This window comes from Bacillus rossius, chromosome 16 (genome assembly GCF_032445375.1).
Source record: "Bacillus rossius redtenbacheri isolate Brsri chromosome 16, Brsri_v3, whole genome shotgun sequence".
In the NCBI taxonomy this organism is placed as follows: domain Eukaryota; kingdom Metazoa; phylum Arthropoda; class Insecta; order Phasmatodea; family Bacillidae; genus Bacillus; species Bacillus rossius.
Genome location: NC_086343.1, coordinates 34,089,189 through 34,104,800, shown reverse-complemented (window position 1 = coordinate 34,104,800; position 15,612 = coordinate 34,089,189). Strand labels below are relative to the sequence as shown.

Below are 15,612 nucleotides of genomic sequence, written 5' to 3'. Positions count from 1 at the left end.
TGTGTGTGTGAGGCTGGTGACCAGCAGCATCATTAGCTAGCGAGAGCGTGACGGTAAATGTCGACCTTGACCACTTCCACTAACTGCAGGGCTCGCTCTCTTTTATCTCTGTCTCCCCCTCCCACAAATATATTGGCTGGCAGGTCTCGCCCTCTTCACCTTCTTTATCTTATCTCTCACGCACACTTGAAGCACCTAATACGTCGCGCCCCTCAAATTTTTCAATTGCAAATTGCTGCCTTCCTTCTGTACTGCATTTATAATTTCTATCTTTTTAAGAATCGTGAAGAGAGTAGACTTCGGAATGCCATATTGCTGTGCTATCTTCGTCTTGGAAATTGTCTTCTAATCCACTTGCTGGATAATCTCATAATTTTTCATTAGCGACAAACTGACTCGCTTTATACTCATTTTCACGAATCCACGAGTCCGTGTAAATTCTAAAACGAGTCACAATCGTCAAACGGGACCGGGACGGCAATAGACGCGCGCGTAGATGCTATCAGGTGATGCGCGCAGTTTACCGGTATTGGCTAGCGTGGACAGTCTAGAGAGGTGGTATCTATTTTTACCCGTATTTTGTATGCCTGCCTGCTTACAGTACAGCGCTCGCCAAGATAAACGTGAACACACAGCGCCCAACAAAGTGTGACAGACTTGTTTTTCAGCCGATTTTACTCAAATTTTCGACTTTCTCTGCTCAATTTTTTTTTACGTTTTCTCAAAAAACGGTCGTATAAACGGAATGGACGCATCAGAGGGGGGTCGCATCGGCGAGATTCTACTGTATTTATTTTTATGATGCATTTTTATGATAAAATAATTTGTAATAAATTAGTCTAAAACAGATACATTCAGAACAATAAAATTAAATTGGTGAGCATTTGTGGTTTAATTCAATAAGAGATGCACAATAAAACAAATTTTATTATTTCCGATTTATGCACTTTGGTACAGTTTTTGTCCGGAAATAACAACATTTTTGAATTTCAAACATTAAAACATTACGTACTTTCTATGTATTTTGAATTAAGTTTTGGTTAAATGCTGCTCAACTTTACGACATAACATGCATTTCGGTGTTAATGTGATGTATTGACATGATTTTCGGTTTTATTGCAATTCACCACATAATCTTGTTCCCAGTAATTAAAATTTTGGTCATTTGAGTAAAAATTTTAGTTGAATTCAGTTTTGATATGATTTAAATAGCATTTTAGTGTTAATGTAAATTATAATGATACACGGTGCGTTGACACACATTTCAGTGTTATCGTGGTTTTATTGCAATTCACCATATAATCTTGTCCCCAGTAATTCAAATTTTGGTCATTTGAGTAAAATTTTTTTTAAATTCAGTTTTGGATTTATGATTTAAATAGCATTTTGGTGTTAATGTGAATGACAATGATATACAGTGCGTTGACACACATTTCGGTGTTATCGTGGTTTTATTGCAATTCACCATATAATCTTGTGCCTAGTAACTCAAATTTTGGTCATTTGAGTAAAATTTTATTTGGATTCAGTTTTGATTTATGATTTAAATAGCAATTTGGTGTTAATGTGAATGAAAATGGTATACGTATGGTGCGTTGACACACACTTCGGTGTTATCTTAGTTTTATTGCAATTCGTTAAAAGTCTTGTTCCGGGTTGTAAAGCAGACTCTGAGATGGTTGTAAAAGTGTTGCCAAGTACGGTAGTGATCGGGAAGCAGAGTGGGGAAGCAGAGCAGGGGGCAGCTGGCAGCGGGCAGTGTTGTTGCAGAGGGAGCGAGACGCGCTGCAGGGGCAGAACGCGCGGCTGCTGGCGATGGCGGAGGAGCGCGCGGGCGAGGCGGCCCAGGGGACGCTGCTGCTCGAGCGGCTGCGGGCCGTGGAGCGAGAGGTCTGTGCGCCGGGACTTGTCTCGACTGCGTGAACCATCACTTGCGTGCAGCGTGTGGCTCTTTGACGTGACAATGTCTAATAAATCGATGAACGCCGGCTGCACGAAAAAGAATGATTCATTGTCCCGTTACGCTGTGTTCCGTTACGCTCATTGTACGCTTGCGCCGCATCCATCTCTTCCACTCAATTGGAACAACCATCGATTTGACTTTTTCTAGGCGCATTAAACTTGAAACACTCCCATTCGTTTCCTTACTTTTCCTATCATCGTCCTATCCTTAACAGAATAACACAGATTGGAAGAAGTTAAATTGAAAACATGTATAAAAGTTATACTTAAAATAATCTCTTCGTTAAAGTAATAAACATATTTGAATAAATGAGTGCAAATAAAAGTGAATTTATCAATTAAATTGTAGATTTCATTTCACTCCTTCTTTGTATAAATACAAAATAGTGATAATTCAGTAAAAATGAATCAATTTCATTCATAAAAGTATGCAACCATTTCATCAATGTTTTGTTTGACGTCACGTTAAACTATTGTACGTAAACCAACTTTACAGACAACCAATTTTTTTTATGGGATTTCTACACGCGCTGTAATGTATGTCTCTGGTCAAACTCATCTTGACGCATTTGACCTTTATTATAAGAATTACAGTATGGTCTTTACATGTAAAAACTCGTAACTACTCAATACTCATGATATGCGTAGTGTCATTGAAATTCATCAAGTATACATAATTTGTTTCCCATATCTCTACTTTTTTTCTGGGCAGGAAAATAGTTAAGAGACAGCCCAAAATAAATTTTAAAAATAAATAAATATACATCATTAATTACATTGTACTGTTTTGTAGCGACCTATCCCAAATCTACAAACAAATTAAGGATGGGCCAACAAAAATCCTCAAATACATACTGTCAAATCCTTCAGCATTCAAAATATATTATAGTTGGGGAAAAGGATTCAAAGAATACTTTTGGAGGAAATACATATACTAAATTCATAAATTTGACACTGACAACTTTGAGGTCCTTATACCGTTCCCCAATATATTTTTAATTTTTAGTATTAGTTTGTTAAAAAAATTATAATATGAATTGTTTTGAAAAGCAAAAAATATGAAGAAAAAAAAATTGTATGGTTAACATTTCATTATTGCTGTGTTTCTCTCCCCCTTCCCCCTCTTCTCTTTACATACTAAAGTGTTATTTGTCACCTCTGTGCCACACATGCTGGTTCATGGAATAGTCGAGTAGTATAACTTATATATATTGTATAAGTGATGCAGTTTATAAGTAGATTGTGTAGTTTTTTTTTTTTTCCCCATCTTCAACTAATTTGTTCCCATTGCTTCTGATTTATGTTCTTTTAGAGCAATATATAAGTTAGTTTCAGCAGTTTTGGTAAAAGTACTAATAATCATAGCTGTTTTCATGTACATATTAATGTAGAGGGCCTATGTTCCACATACCTTCACTGCTTGCAGAAATTGTTTTAGTAAGAATTTAATCCATTTAAATTTTTTTATTTTCAATTACTGGTTTTAAGATAGTATTTATAAAGACAGATTATTTTAGAAACTTTTTCGGTTTATTTTAGTACGTGCACCTTTTTGGACTGGTAAATGATGAGTGACGTAACAGTAGTTTGACTGGCAAGCAGCGCTACTAGGTGGAGGATGGCGAAGGCAGTGTGAGCGAGCTTGGACAGTCTGGCGGGTACCAGGACACGAGACGTGCGATACAAGCAGATTTTTTTTTTTAATTAAGCACTTCCAGTGCAGGTAAGACACGTCAATGTGACGATGGTCAACGGTGATAATGCGTCGCTGCATTGCTATCATGCGAGCTCGAGAACTGTGTGAAACTAATTTAAAGCCGCATCCTCAGCTTTGCTGCGCTTCACGTTCTCAGCCAGCTGACGTGGTGCCTGAGATGGTTCATTCGTACAAACTGCTGGGTGGCCGACCCTACCAGCCGAAACAAATAAGTGTTTGATGCCGTCGAACATCGGACGTATCCATTACAAGTTGCAACGATACCATCAGGAGTTCAGAATTATAGATTTTAAAAATGTTGGGTTCAGGAAGTTCACTGTAACCTGTCGAAGCACTTGCCTTTTTTTTGAACTAGGTTGTTTTAATAATTCCTTTTCTTTGAAGACTCTTCCATGCTGTTACAAAGGTTCAACTTCCTATTAGACAGAGATACAGTACTCTGCTACTAAGATCCTTTTTTTATTATTAATCATAAGTTTAGCTTGCTACTTTTTAGTCATGGTAGGTAATTGTAACTCTAACCAGAATTCTGGGATTGTATAATAGTTTAATAGTTATGTTATTTTATTTAATGTGTTATTGGTATTTTATTTACTTTATTCAACATTGGTGCTGACATGTATTATAATACTCTGCTATGTAAAGAAAATGATTTATTGAGACAATTCATCTTGGGCCAGAATTTAATTTCATTTGAAATACAAAGTAAAGAACCAATTTTTTTGCAATTTTATTTCTCCCAAAATACAAGCCCATCACAGTGGTATATAAAAAACTAAATGAAAATATGTTTGCGATTTAATGTGGGAGATCCGGGTTTGTAAGGGATAGTCCAATTAAGTTTTATTACAGTTTTATTAATTACTAATATTAGATTAATAATAAAAAATGTACTTAAGAAATGTCTGATCACCAATCATTTGAACTTAAAAAGGTTTATTCGCAAGTCACTTAATGTTTGTCAAGTTCTACAGTTCGCACTGGAGCTAGGCTCAACAGCGGTTCGCCTATTACCTCGCGCCTGTCCACACACACAGTCTCACGCCACTCAGTCTCACTCTCTCGATTTTGTCGCTCTGTGTCTCGCCACTCTCGAGGGGGTCTCACAGCCTCTTCGCCAATGTTGCACTTCTCTTTACTCGCGGAACTCTCCGAATTCTCGTAATTCGCTTCGGACTCCCACGAAGGCTGGCATCACCCTTTTATACTAGTGGGTCATCTTTTCAGAATCGACAAAATTCACATTTATTTAGATAAAACTGTATCAATTTGATTGTAAAGATAATAATTATAAAAAAACTGGATTAAAATCAAAAATTGAATGAAGCATAAACAATGCAATGGCTGTTGCCTTGAAGATTATCAGGAAAGTGAGGTTTAAAAAATGCTAAAAATATTTAATATAAAATTCGAAGTCAAATTTTGGATACTTCACGTACCAAATTTCACCTCTCTAGGCCACGCCATCTCCATGCTACGCAAACTACAGACAAATAAACTCTCTCTTTTATATAATAGATTATTTTATTATAATCTGTCTGTGAAGTAGTGTTAAGTAGGTTGGAAAGAAGCAGGATCTTAAATCATCACTGGCAGTACTTGTCAAGTAAAGTGTGTATTTTGTGCGTAGTTGGCAGAAGCGAAGTCGCAAGCAGCGGCCTCTCAGCAAGTTCCCGGCTCACCCAGGAACTCCGGCGGTGGAGACAAAGACAACCCATTGCTCTCTCAGGTAATTACTTCCTGTTAAGAGTCACTGATCACCAGAGGTTTGCATGCTGAAAGGCACCAGGAGGTGACTCCAGCAGCTATGGAGCTTCCTGACTGCGCTGACCTCTCTCTCCCTCCAACCCCCGGCAGTCGGGAGTACTGCCTACCCTGAGTGTCCGACATGCGCCCGTACAAGGGTCGAATAGGGAGAGAGGAGCCACGTAGTATTAATAAGAGGCATAATAATTTGACGTTAGCCGAATCCAGGATCTGCCTACCTACAGGCCGTAGAGTAGTAGAAGTCAACCAGTTCTAGGCCAGGTTGTAAAGGTGAGGCTGTCACCCCCATGAGGGAACCCACAAGCTAACCTTCCTACCCAGCCTGCACCAGCTCCAAAGAAGACACCAGCTGCCCAGGAACCTCCACTGCACCCACACTGGGGCAAGCACAAACCTACCCATCAAAACCCAGCGGGCAGACATTTGATTCACCTGTAAGCATAAGGTGCACCTACCAGTACCCTGTACGAAAGCGTCAAGTGACAAGTTACAGAACAGCAAATGCAAGAAATGTGTACTGTTAAATTTAAAGCAATACCCCTTAACTATTACTTATTAGTTATTAGTAATGACAAGAAAATGAACAAAATGAACATTATGTTGAAGTTGAGACTCCACCTTAACAGTTAACGGAAGCAAACTCATTCATGAACTGTAGCCCTTCTGAATTTTATGTCTAGAATAGGTTCTTTGTTTAGGTTTCTCTTAACCTGTTTTCTCGTGAAAAGAAGAAAAGCATTTCACTGTGGTTATAACTTTCTTTCATACAGGAGGTTGTTTCCGGTTAAGTTAGATGTATCGTTATGCGTAGGGTCCCGCCTAATGGATTACTGGGCATGTGGTCTTGAGGCCATATGTCACGTGTGTGCCGCGAGACTCATACCCCCAATTAAGGTGAAACACACTGAAATATATCCACTCTAAGCGATGGACATGCTATATTAATTAAGATGATCAGCTAAGTAGACTCTTGGAAGCAGCCCACACAACTAGTCTGCATGATGTCCCTCCACGTGTTCATTCATAGAAAAGAAACAGCTATTTCTATTCATTACTTTTAGTTAAGCTACTTGCCCTTACATCCTCCACAAGATTTAGCAGTGTTGATAGTGGCACGAATCAGTTTAAGAGCTGATCCAAGTCACCACATGCGCTGGACTAAGTTAGAGCTCATATTACATGGCAAATGTTTGACTGGCAAATTAAAAAAATAATCAAGCAAAGCATTCTATTGCCAAAGGTAATCCCTGACACTATGTGAAAGCGATTTATACATATCAAGATAAAAGATGGATGTGGATCATTGGTAGCAAAAGTTGAAGATGGGTACGTGGAGCTCCTTACCTCGGACAGCGACAGACCGGACTCATCCATGTGTGCCGTAGAGGCAAGTCACTTACTCACATCCGGCCGATGACCGTTAGTACATTTGGAAAAGCATGCCACCGGGAAGATGAATTAATACGTATAAACCTTTGCTTCAGAATTGTTCGGCATTGTTCCGTTCACTGATTATTTATTATATTATATTTAAAGAAAATCCCATCTGGAATTAGTTACTCCTGTCTGCAAAAACTTAAACACTTTGCGGGGGGGGGGGGGGGGGGGGGGAGAAGTATAACAGGTTACATTTAATTAGACTGGTATATTTAAGGCAGCGAAGTACTGACCTCACACACTTTGGCACAGGATTCAAACGCACACAGGACACTAGCATGGAGGAGGGGTAGGAGTGAGACAAGTGATCTGATGACTCGTGATGGGTTGCATTGGGCTTAGGAGGGGCGTAGCCCCTGGTCAATGTCAGTCTTATAAGCTCTATAAGGCTTAAGGCATTCCTTTTTCTTAATGAGTGTGTTCAATAAGTTAGGTTTTTAAATTGCTAAAAGTATGTTTTTAAGTTGCTATAAGCAGGTTCTCAAATGTTTTCGAAATAATGGTGTACGAATGGGATATGTTTCTCGTCCCCCTCTTCCCCTTTCCCCTTTATCCTCATTCCTAGTACTAAAAAAGGGAGAGAAAAAAACAAAATAATCTATTCCATAGTTTAGGTAATGACTAGGCATGCTTTAAAAGAACCTTTTGAGGGACTGTTATTTCTCAAAATTTCAGACTTTCACCACCCCTAACCCCACTCCACCCAAAAAATTATAAGTTTCATCCATTATTCAAAGCATGGTGTAGAAAATCCGTAAGTGCTTCAGCTTCGAGATCTGAAAAAACTCAACCATTCTGTACTCTGTTGAAATGAAAATGTGCACTTGAAACCACTTTGTCGCAGACCAGTTTAAAACGTTATTGGTCATGGCCTAAGAAGGAAACACTTCAGTCAGCGAGAGCGTGCAGGGCTCGCTCTGCGACAGTGCAGCGATGTGGTGACGGTGCCTGGTCGAAGGGAGGCTGCAGAGAGTCGTGTGTGCGCAGGTCGGACGGCTCCAGGCGGAACTCTCGCACGAGATGAGGGAGAGACTCCAGCTGCTGCAGATGCTGGAGAGACTGCGTGACCCGCAGATCACGGCCTCTCCTCCGAGGTTTGCATTGCTAGCCGTGGTTCTCAAACTGTGCCCAATGGTATTCCAAAGAAATATATATATGTCCTCATTAATAGTATACCATTTCATTATGGATACACTGCTTTTTAAGTTAACACATCATTATTATTACATAGTTATTTCAATGACTCTTCGGGCATATGTTCCTCATAAACATCAGAATGATTGTACTTAAGGTATGTTTCATTTTAATTTTTTATCACATTTTTTCTGCAATATATTTGACATAATTATTATATAATATTTCTCGGCAATTTGTACATAGTACTCCTACAATCATTTGTAAGATTTTAAATGTTTCCCGACTTCTGAAAGTTTGAGAACCGGTGGGCTGGATTAATAGTGAGATTGTTTGCCTGGCAATAATGTTAGCGTGGAAAAAAGAGAAAACCTTAAATATATGTGTGTTTGTATGTAGCCTGTGAAAAGGTCTTGAATCTGGAATTCCTTGATTCGGCTCATGTTCAGATATTTTCATGTGTATTCTGGCTGTTGCCATGTACAGTGTTAGCTGTTCTCTATCGGGTTACATTTCACATTTTAAATTTCATGGGAACTTATCTAAAATGAAATTTTGAAGAAAATATCTCATCACAGACATCGTGTGCTAGCAGAGATTTTTTTAACAGTAACACTTAACTGTATTTTTTATTTCTATAGAGCATGTCTATACATTTTGTTTTAAATGCCATTGTACTGTATATAGTGATGTGCCAATTGCATCGAAAAGAGATCTGTACAGGCAAATTTCAACTGATATGAGAAATTGTAAAAATAAGAAATTGCATCTGTTAATTTTTTTTGTAACGTTTCTTTCTGGCCTATGAGTCTATTTGTACACTCCTCAACTGCTGAGATTTTTTAAAAAATAATATTCAACAAAATTAGTATTGCTTGTAATAATGAGAATGATGATCACTGTAATTAGCCAATATTATTGATATTAGTTATAGCCGACTCGGCTGGATACTACATTTTACTAGGCATGGAATTTGTATATGGTGAATAGTAGACATCTGCGAATTGTGATTTTTCAGTTCGAATCGAATTCGAATCGAATTTCAAAAATATTCACGAGTTTCGAATTTTTTTCGAATCGAATTTGAGAATATAAAATGAAAATTGAAAAAAAAAAAAAAAAAAAACGGGAAAGTGAAAATAAAGGGAAGACCATAAAAAGTATCACATTTTACCTTATTTAGCATGTTTGACTTTCAAGGATAAAAATATTAATAAAAATATCACAGCATAAGGAAGTTGTACAAAAAAAATAACAAATTTACCGTTTTTATCACTTAAGCATCGCACATTTTATTCTAAAATCAAGTTTGAAAATTAGGGGTGAGACCGTGGGTGCTACTATTATGCAAAAAAAAAAAAAAAAAAAACACATGTAAAGTAATCCATAAAAACAAAACCTATTAATGGAAAGTACGTTTATTTAAAAAATAAAAAGTAGACTTTGCGAGAGCACGCCAAATAATTTAAATTAATGAGTGATGCAATAAAACCATTTTATTCAACGTAAAAAAAAAAGAAACCCGTAACAAGAACGTGATTTGTAACTATACGCATAACGATCGTTCCTGACAGAGCGCGCGCGTGCATGCTGTCTGCGAGCTATCGATATCGATCTTCGACTACGTGCGCGCACTCTATACAAAAATACAGGAATCAACACAACGAAACTGGCGCTGCTAACGTTTTATAGGCGGTATAAAGCGACTCCCGAGACGATAAAGATGAAGTTTATATCTTTTAAAAAGTCTTTAAAACACGTTTTACACATCAGATTTCTTTGTAATAGGATTAATTAAGTTAGTATGCAGTTTTATCTGAACGAACGGCGTAAACTGCGTAAAGCAATAGGCGCGTTGTAAACAACGGGAATTTGTTGCATTACATGAAATGAGGTTAAAATGGTTCAAATAACGGGAAAACGTAAATAACGGTAACTTAATAAGGGGTTTTGCTGTATAATTTTTGTAAGTGAAAGATGTAATCGTCTATTTACATTACTTTAAAACATTGGGGGCGGGGGGGATGTGTTATATTAGTGTATCTGGGCCAGATTTTGCAAGTCGAATTATTGTAAAATGAATTCGATTCGAATTGACGAATCGAATATCAAAAAATTCGAACTCGAATTCGGAAATTTCGAATATTCGCAGAACCCTAGTGAATAGCGATGAAATCAAAATAACACCTAAAAGCATGTCACTGCACCATACAGCACCAAAATTCAAGTTAACACATGACAAAACACTGAAATACAACTAATATCATGAAACCTTCAGTATTTTTAATCAAACCTTAACTCTGATGTAAAATACTTAATTTTTAAAATATTAAATTCAGTGAGAGTAATTTATTTGGCCTGAAGTTTGTACCACAATTTAATAAAAGAAGATTGGAAAAAGTTAACATTTTTTAATCTTGTATCTGTTATGACCTTAGATCAAATTTCAAACACAGAAATAGTTAACAGATTAATTTTATTTGTTCAGAAAAGTTGTACATGCTTATTACAAATCATTATGTTGAAAAAGTGAATCATGTATTAGTAAAAAGACAGCATTTTGTGTAAATTAGTATCATGGATTAATTAAGAAACCATTTTTTTTCATTAATATGCTCTCTTTTTTAATAAACAGATTTCATAAAAAATGAAAACCATAACTATGAAATCTTCTGTTTTAAAAGTTAAATTGGCCTGAAGATAAAACCATAAAATATTAACTTTATTACAAATCTTTTAATCTGATTTTTATTGTTTTTTTTTTCCTCCTTACAAACCCCCGACATAGTTAATGCGCATGTTTAAAGCGCTCTGACATTAGTATAAATATTATAGTTTAAAAACTACACACACTGCCTCCACACTTTGTCACTTGTGTCATATTTATCTGCTGTCCACAACAAGTTCATTGTCTGCCTGTCTGAACCCTCAGTGTCAAAGCAGAGATGGAGATTCTGACAGCGATGTGAGGGAGCAGGGAAAGCCAGACGTCCTGGGAATTCAGACCTAGTTCCCACTTGCGACATGGTTGAAGATAGGGTCGATTATGGGGGGGGGGGGGGGGGGGGGAATTCACTTTGTTGATGGATAACTAAGGGGGACTAGGCCTGGCCATCTTGCAATTTCAAATATTTTGACACCACTTGCCTTGTTTAAGTCAACACTTGTAAACTGGTGTGATTATCATGTTCATGATGGTTGTGGTTGCCCAAGTTGTTTCCTCGTAGCCCTTACAGACTAGAGCCTGTTCGTAAATATATGGTTGCAACAAGTTATAGAAGGTCTGGGAGATATGATTTATACCTTGACATGCAAAAAATTGGGTAATTTATTTAGCATGAAGTTTGTACCAAAAGATATGTATGATATTCGAGAAATTGTACTTTTTTTTAACTTGCAACTATTATTAATACTTAACTCATTTTTACATCACGACATGAGTACATTTTTCGAAAACAAGTAACAAATACATTATAAAGGCAATATTTACCCTTTATAGAAAGTAAATATTTAATTTCCTTAGTATTTATTTTGTTTAATTACACTTTATTCCGTATGTTTACATTTGTAATCTATGATTAATTCAGATTTAAATTTCTTTGGTTATCGTTTTGTCTATGTATTACTCTATGCTAATTTTTATTTTAAATTATTGTCAAGGCTAGGATAGCAGTATTTTTTGATTGAAACCACTATTAATTTAAAGATGAACAACGACAGTAATGGGTAGTAATTTTACTAGTTTTGTTTAATCAACAAACTAATGAAAGTCGTTTATTAGTAACGGGGAAAAAGATTCTTTTAGAACGAATTGAGACTCGATGAAGGCAACATCTAGAAACGCAACGATTTCGACATTACTTGATAATTGAATATTTATAGAAGAATTGAAAATGTTTATTAATGCTAATATTGAATGAAATTTCGAAGGAACTACTAATTTGAATCAATGAAGATAAGATTCAGACGTCAAGAATTCAAACAATTATTTAAGAAGAGAAGTCGACGAATATCCAGATTCAAGAGATCGTCCAATGAATATAAATTGCTTTGAAACTACGAAGAATAGATGCCGTTGATCATCCTGAAGAAAGAAGAATTCAGTCGAAGAATGAAACGTCGCAGTTCGAGCCCGGGAAGGATGACCGTCGTGCAGTCCAGCCCAGTTGCCGCCCGCAGCCCGAAGGATGGAGTCGTGACGGCGCGTATTCCTGCCACCCGCTAGAGACCGGAGGAGCAACACCGAGTTCGCAGTCCTGATTGAGGCGAACCAAGGATTCTTCGAGCACCTACACGTCTCGTGGGTATCCTGCAGCAAGGTTTGGTCCCTTACCCCATCACCCGAAGACTCGCTGATTAAAGAAGTATCCTCACGAGTTACGATTTAAACAAGACGAACAATTTTCACCGAACTAGAATCTTTTATGTCATCGAACATATTCTTTGTATAGAAAGACCGTGTACTTGTTCATCTTTAGATTTATCATTTAAATTCCGGAATCGCGATCCCGAACTAAATAATATTAGATAGTATAGATGGAACTTGATATTGAAAGAACATGTTGCTATTTTGTTTGACGGGTACTGCAAGTTACGTACCCAGTAGTCCACGCTCTGCGGACTGAAGCTAGTTTAAAATAAATAACACACAAATGATTAACATTTTATCTTAAAGATAACTTACTCAAATGAGAGAATTGTTAGATGCTTTAAAGTCGAGAGTGATAACAAATTCCATCTGTATTTTAACATAAATTATTTTAGTTAAGTTATTTATATAAAGTGTGATATTGTGCTTGTCGAAGTATATTGTCACCGTCTGCACAAAACCTTACACGCAAATATAAATATTACATTTGAATTGTTAACACGTCATTAACAGGTCTAGTCACGAGATTAGTATTTAACATACTTTTGACACACTGTAATTTTGACTTCAGACACAAACTTCTAGAAACAATTCTTAAAACTGAGAGAGGTAGGCTAGAGAAACTGAAATTATTAACTACATCAAAGAATTTCAATAATTACACTAGCTGACTCTTCAGTTTTGTACGACCAACGAGGGGCTTTCGAGAGGTTAGGACAAATAGATAGATGAGTTTTAACACGAAGTCTGTAGAATTTGTAGGATCAGAATTAGTATTGGTATATGAAAGGTTATTGCCTACGAGGAAATACCAAGGACTATAAGATAGGAACACATAAACTGAAAATACCTTTCAACATGCTGATTAATTTTACTTTTTCCGAGTAGTTAGACATGCTTCTTACAAATTATTAAATTAAAAGTTAATCATGTATCAGTTAAATGAATTTTTTTTTTTTATGAAATAAGTATAATAAAATCTTTAGGTATCATGATATTTGTAAAAAATATGCTACCATTATGAATAAATAGAATTCATAAAAATAAAAACAATTCTGAAACCTGTTTTAAAAACAAAATAGACCTAAAACCATAAAATCTTGTCTCTACCAATACAGAGCTGGTCCAGTTATTCAATATACTCTTTCTACAAATTTCCAAGGTCAAAGGAGTCTTTTGAGTTGGCCTTCAAATTTCTGTGCCCACCCGAACCGTCATGAGGGTCAGCTACGATGATCTGTGCTGTTTCGAAGACCAAGGAATGGTTAGCAAGTGTCGCTAGCCACCAAGACAGGTGGCTCAGACGGTGTGTACCCGCGGAGAGATCGGAGGACAGCTGCGTTGTTTCCAGGCCGGGGGCGGAGCAGGTGGAGGGTGGCAGCGAGCAGAGGCCTCTGCCCCCCGCTGCAGCGGAGCCTGAGAGGAGCGTCGACCCGAGCCAGGGCCAGGAGCCGGCCCACCTGGCTGCCGACGTGAGTGGAGCCTCCCTCTCCTCGCCTGCCCGGCAGCCGTCTTTGAGCTGAGCTTTTGAAAACACCCCAGGATTACCTGATTTTCATACCATCAGTTCGGTGATAAAAACAGTAGTGTGGTGTTGCAGTAAGGTAGTCTGTTCAAGAAGATGGAATCATTTTCAGTTATGTACATAAATATTTTACATAGTTTGGTTTCGAGAATGTGGAAATGAACATTAAAGCCAACTCACCTTACCACTTTTGTTGCTGATGAATTCAGAGTGTCAGTTTGGATGGATGTGGCATCTTCATGCCACGCCTGCAGGTCGCCGTGGGGGAGGACTGGAGCAGAGCACAGCCATCGCGCTCGGTGGGCTGCATGACGGAGCCGGAGGGGCCTCGCCTCGACAAGTGCCTGCAGGTGTCCTCGAGCGACGCCCAGCCCCGAGTGCCGTCCCTGCAGCAGTCCAGGCTGGCCGTCGCGTGGCGGGCGTCCCGAGCCCGGGCGAGGGTCTCGGACGAGCTGCCGAGCGAAGCCACCGACGCCGACCTGTCCCTCTGCGAGAGGTCCCCGGGGGAAGTGTCCAGCGAGAGTCTCTGCATCTTCGCGGGGAGCACTACCTGCAAGTCGCAGGGAGAGACGACCGACACGGACGAGAGACCCGCCTGCCTCGACAAGTCGCAGGGTGAAGTGTCTAGCGAGAGTGCGTGCGAGAAGCCCCGTGGCTCCCAGGACGTGATGAGCTCTGCATACGTCTCGCTACCGAGCGACAAGTTCACCGCGGTGCAGCACCTGGAGACCATCGCAGAGCTGGAGAAGTGTCAGGACTTGCTGAGGGTGCAGTGTCGCATCAACTTTTCTCTCGAGGACGAGGTACTGTCCGCGATTTGCCATCGCAGTTTCTCCCCTACACTTGCTCAGGGCCCTTGCTGTAGGCTTTTGCAAATTATATTTTTTAATTTGAATCTAATTTCAAATTAAAATTCCAAACAATCACAAATATTGAATGTTTTTTAAAAATAGAATTTTAAAATAGTGAAACGTTTTATTTTTCACACTTTCTTAGGATTCCAAGAAAATTTTTAATGCAAAATCAAAATACAGTAATATGAAAAATAATAGAAAAGCGTAAAATAAAAGGAAATAAATAAAAAATCTTGGCAAGCATTATTTTAAAACAGGAAAAAAATTAGTTTGACAAATGTTTTGTTGATTCAACTGATTATACACATAAAAATATATTATTTTTAATAATTTTTTTGTAATCGCAGATTATTTATGTTAACTAGTCGACCAGTGTGGAATTCAGCAGTGTGCACCAAATCGTTTTGTGTGGCATTCCATTCTTTAAAAATTTGGGAGAAATAATATTTTGAAAATGATTAGAAAAAAGTAAACAGTTGTTGGTACAAAAGAAGACATGTAATTGAACACATCGATCATCGTTCACTTTTTGGTTGTAAGTACGTATATTCAATACTAACTGATGCTATGAGAAATAAATGTGAGAGGTTATGTTTGTAGGTTATGTTTGTGATACAAAATATCAACAGTAATTTCAAAAGTACTTACTTATAAGAAAAGTGTGACGTGCCAGAAGTTTTGGTTGAGTGGATTTTTGGTGGAATTTTTTGGTTAAGTTGAAGGATCCTCTAAGATTTCTTTATCGTAAGTTCTGTTTATTATGATGGAAGTGCAATTTAAAAAAGAAATATGTAAACACTGTTGCTTCAAGTGGATATCTGATTCAATATTTATCACATCTGATACA

At 37.8% G+C, this 15,612-nt stretch overlaps 1 protein-coding gene across 6 annotated transcripts in view; it reads left to right on the top strand.

Annotated features, from left to right (window-relative positions):
• LOC134540264 (coiled-coil domain-containing protein 88B-like) overlaps positions 1 to 15,612 on the top strand; it is a 91,711-nt gene that overhangs the window by 36,421 nt on the left and 39,678 nt on the right. For all 6 annotated transcript variants that reach the window (XM_063382921.1, XM_063382920.1, XM_063382918.1 and 3 more), the window contains 5 exons: positions 1,771 to 1,890; positions 5,310 to 5,408; positions 7,871 to 7,977; positions 13,738 to 13,858; positions 14,166 to 14,714. In XM_063382921.1, coding sequence (XP_063238991.1) covers positions 1,771 to 1,890; positions 5,310 to 5,408; positions 7,871 to 7,977; positions 13,738 to 13,858; positions 14,166 to 14,714 — 996 coding nt within the window. The remainder of the gene's footprint in view (positions 1 to 1,770; positions 1,891 to 5,309; positions 5,409 to 7,870; positions 7,978 to 13,737; positions 13,859 to 14,165; positions 14,715 to 15,612) is intronic.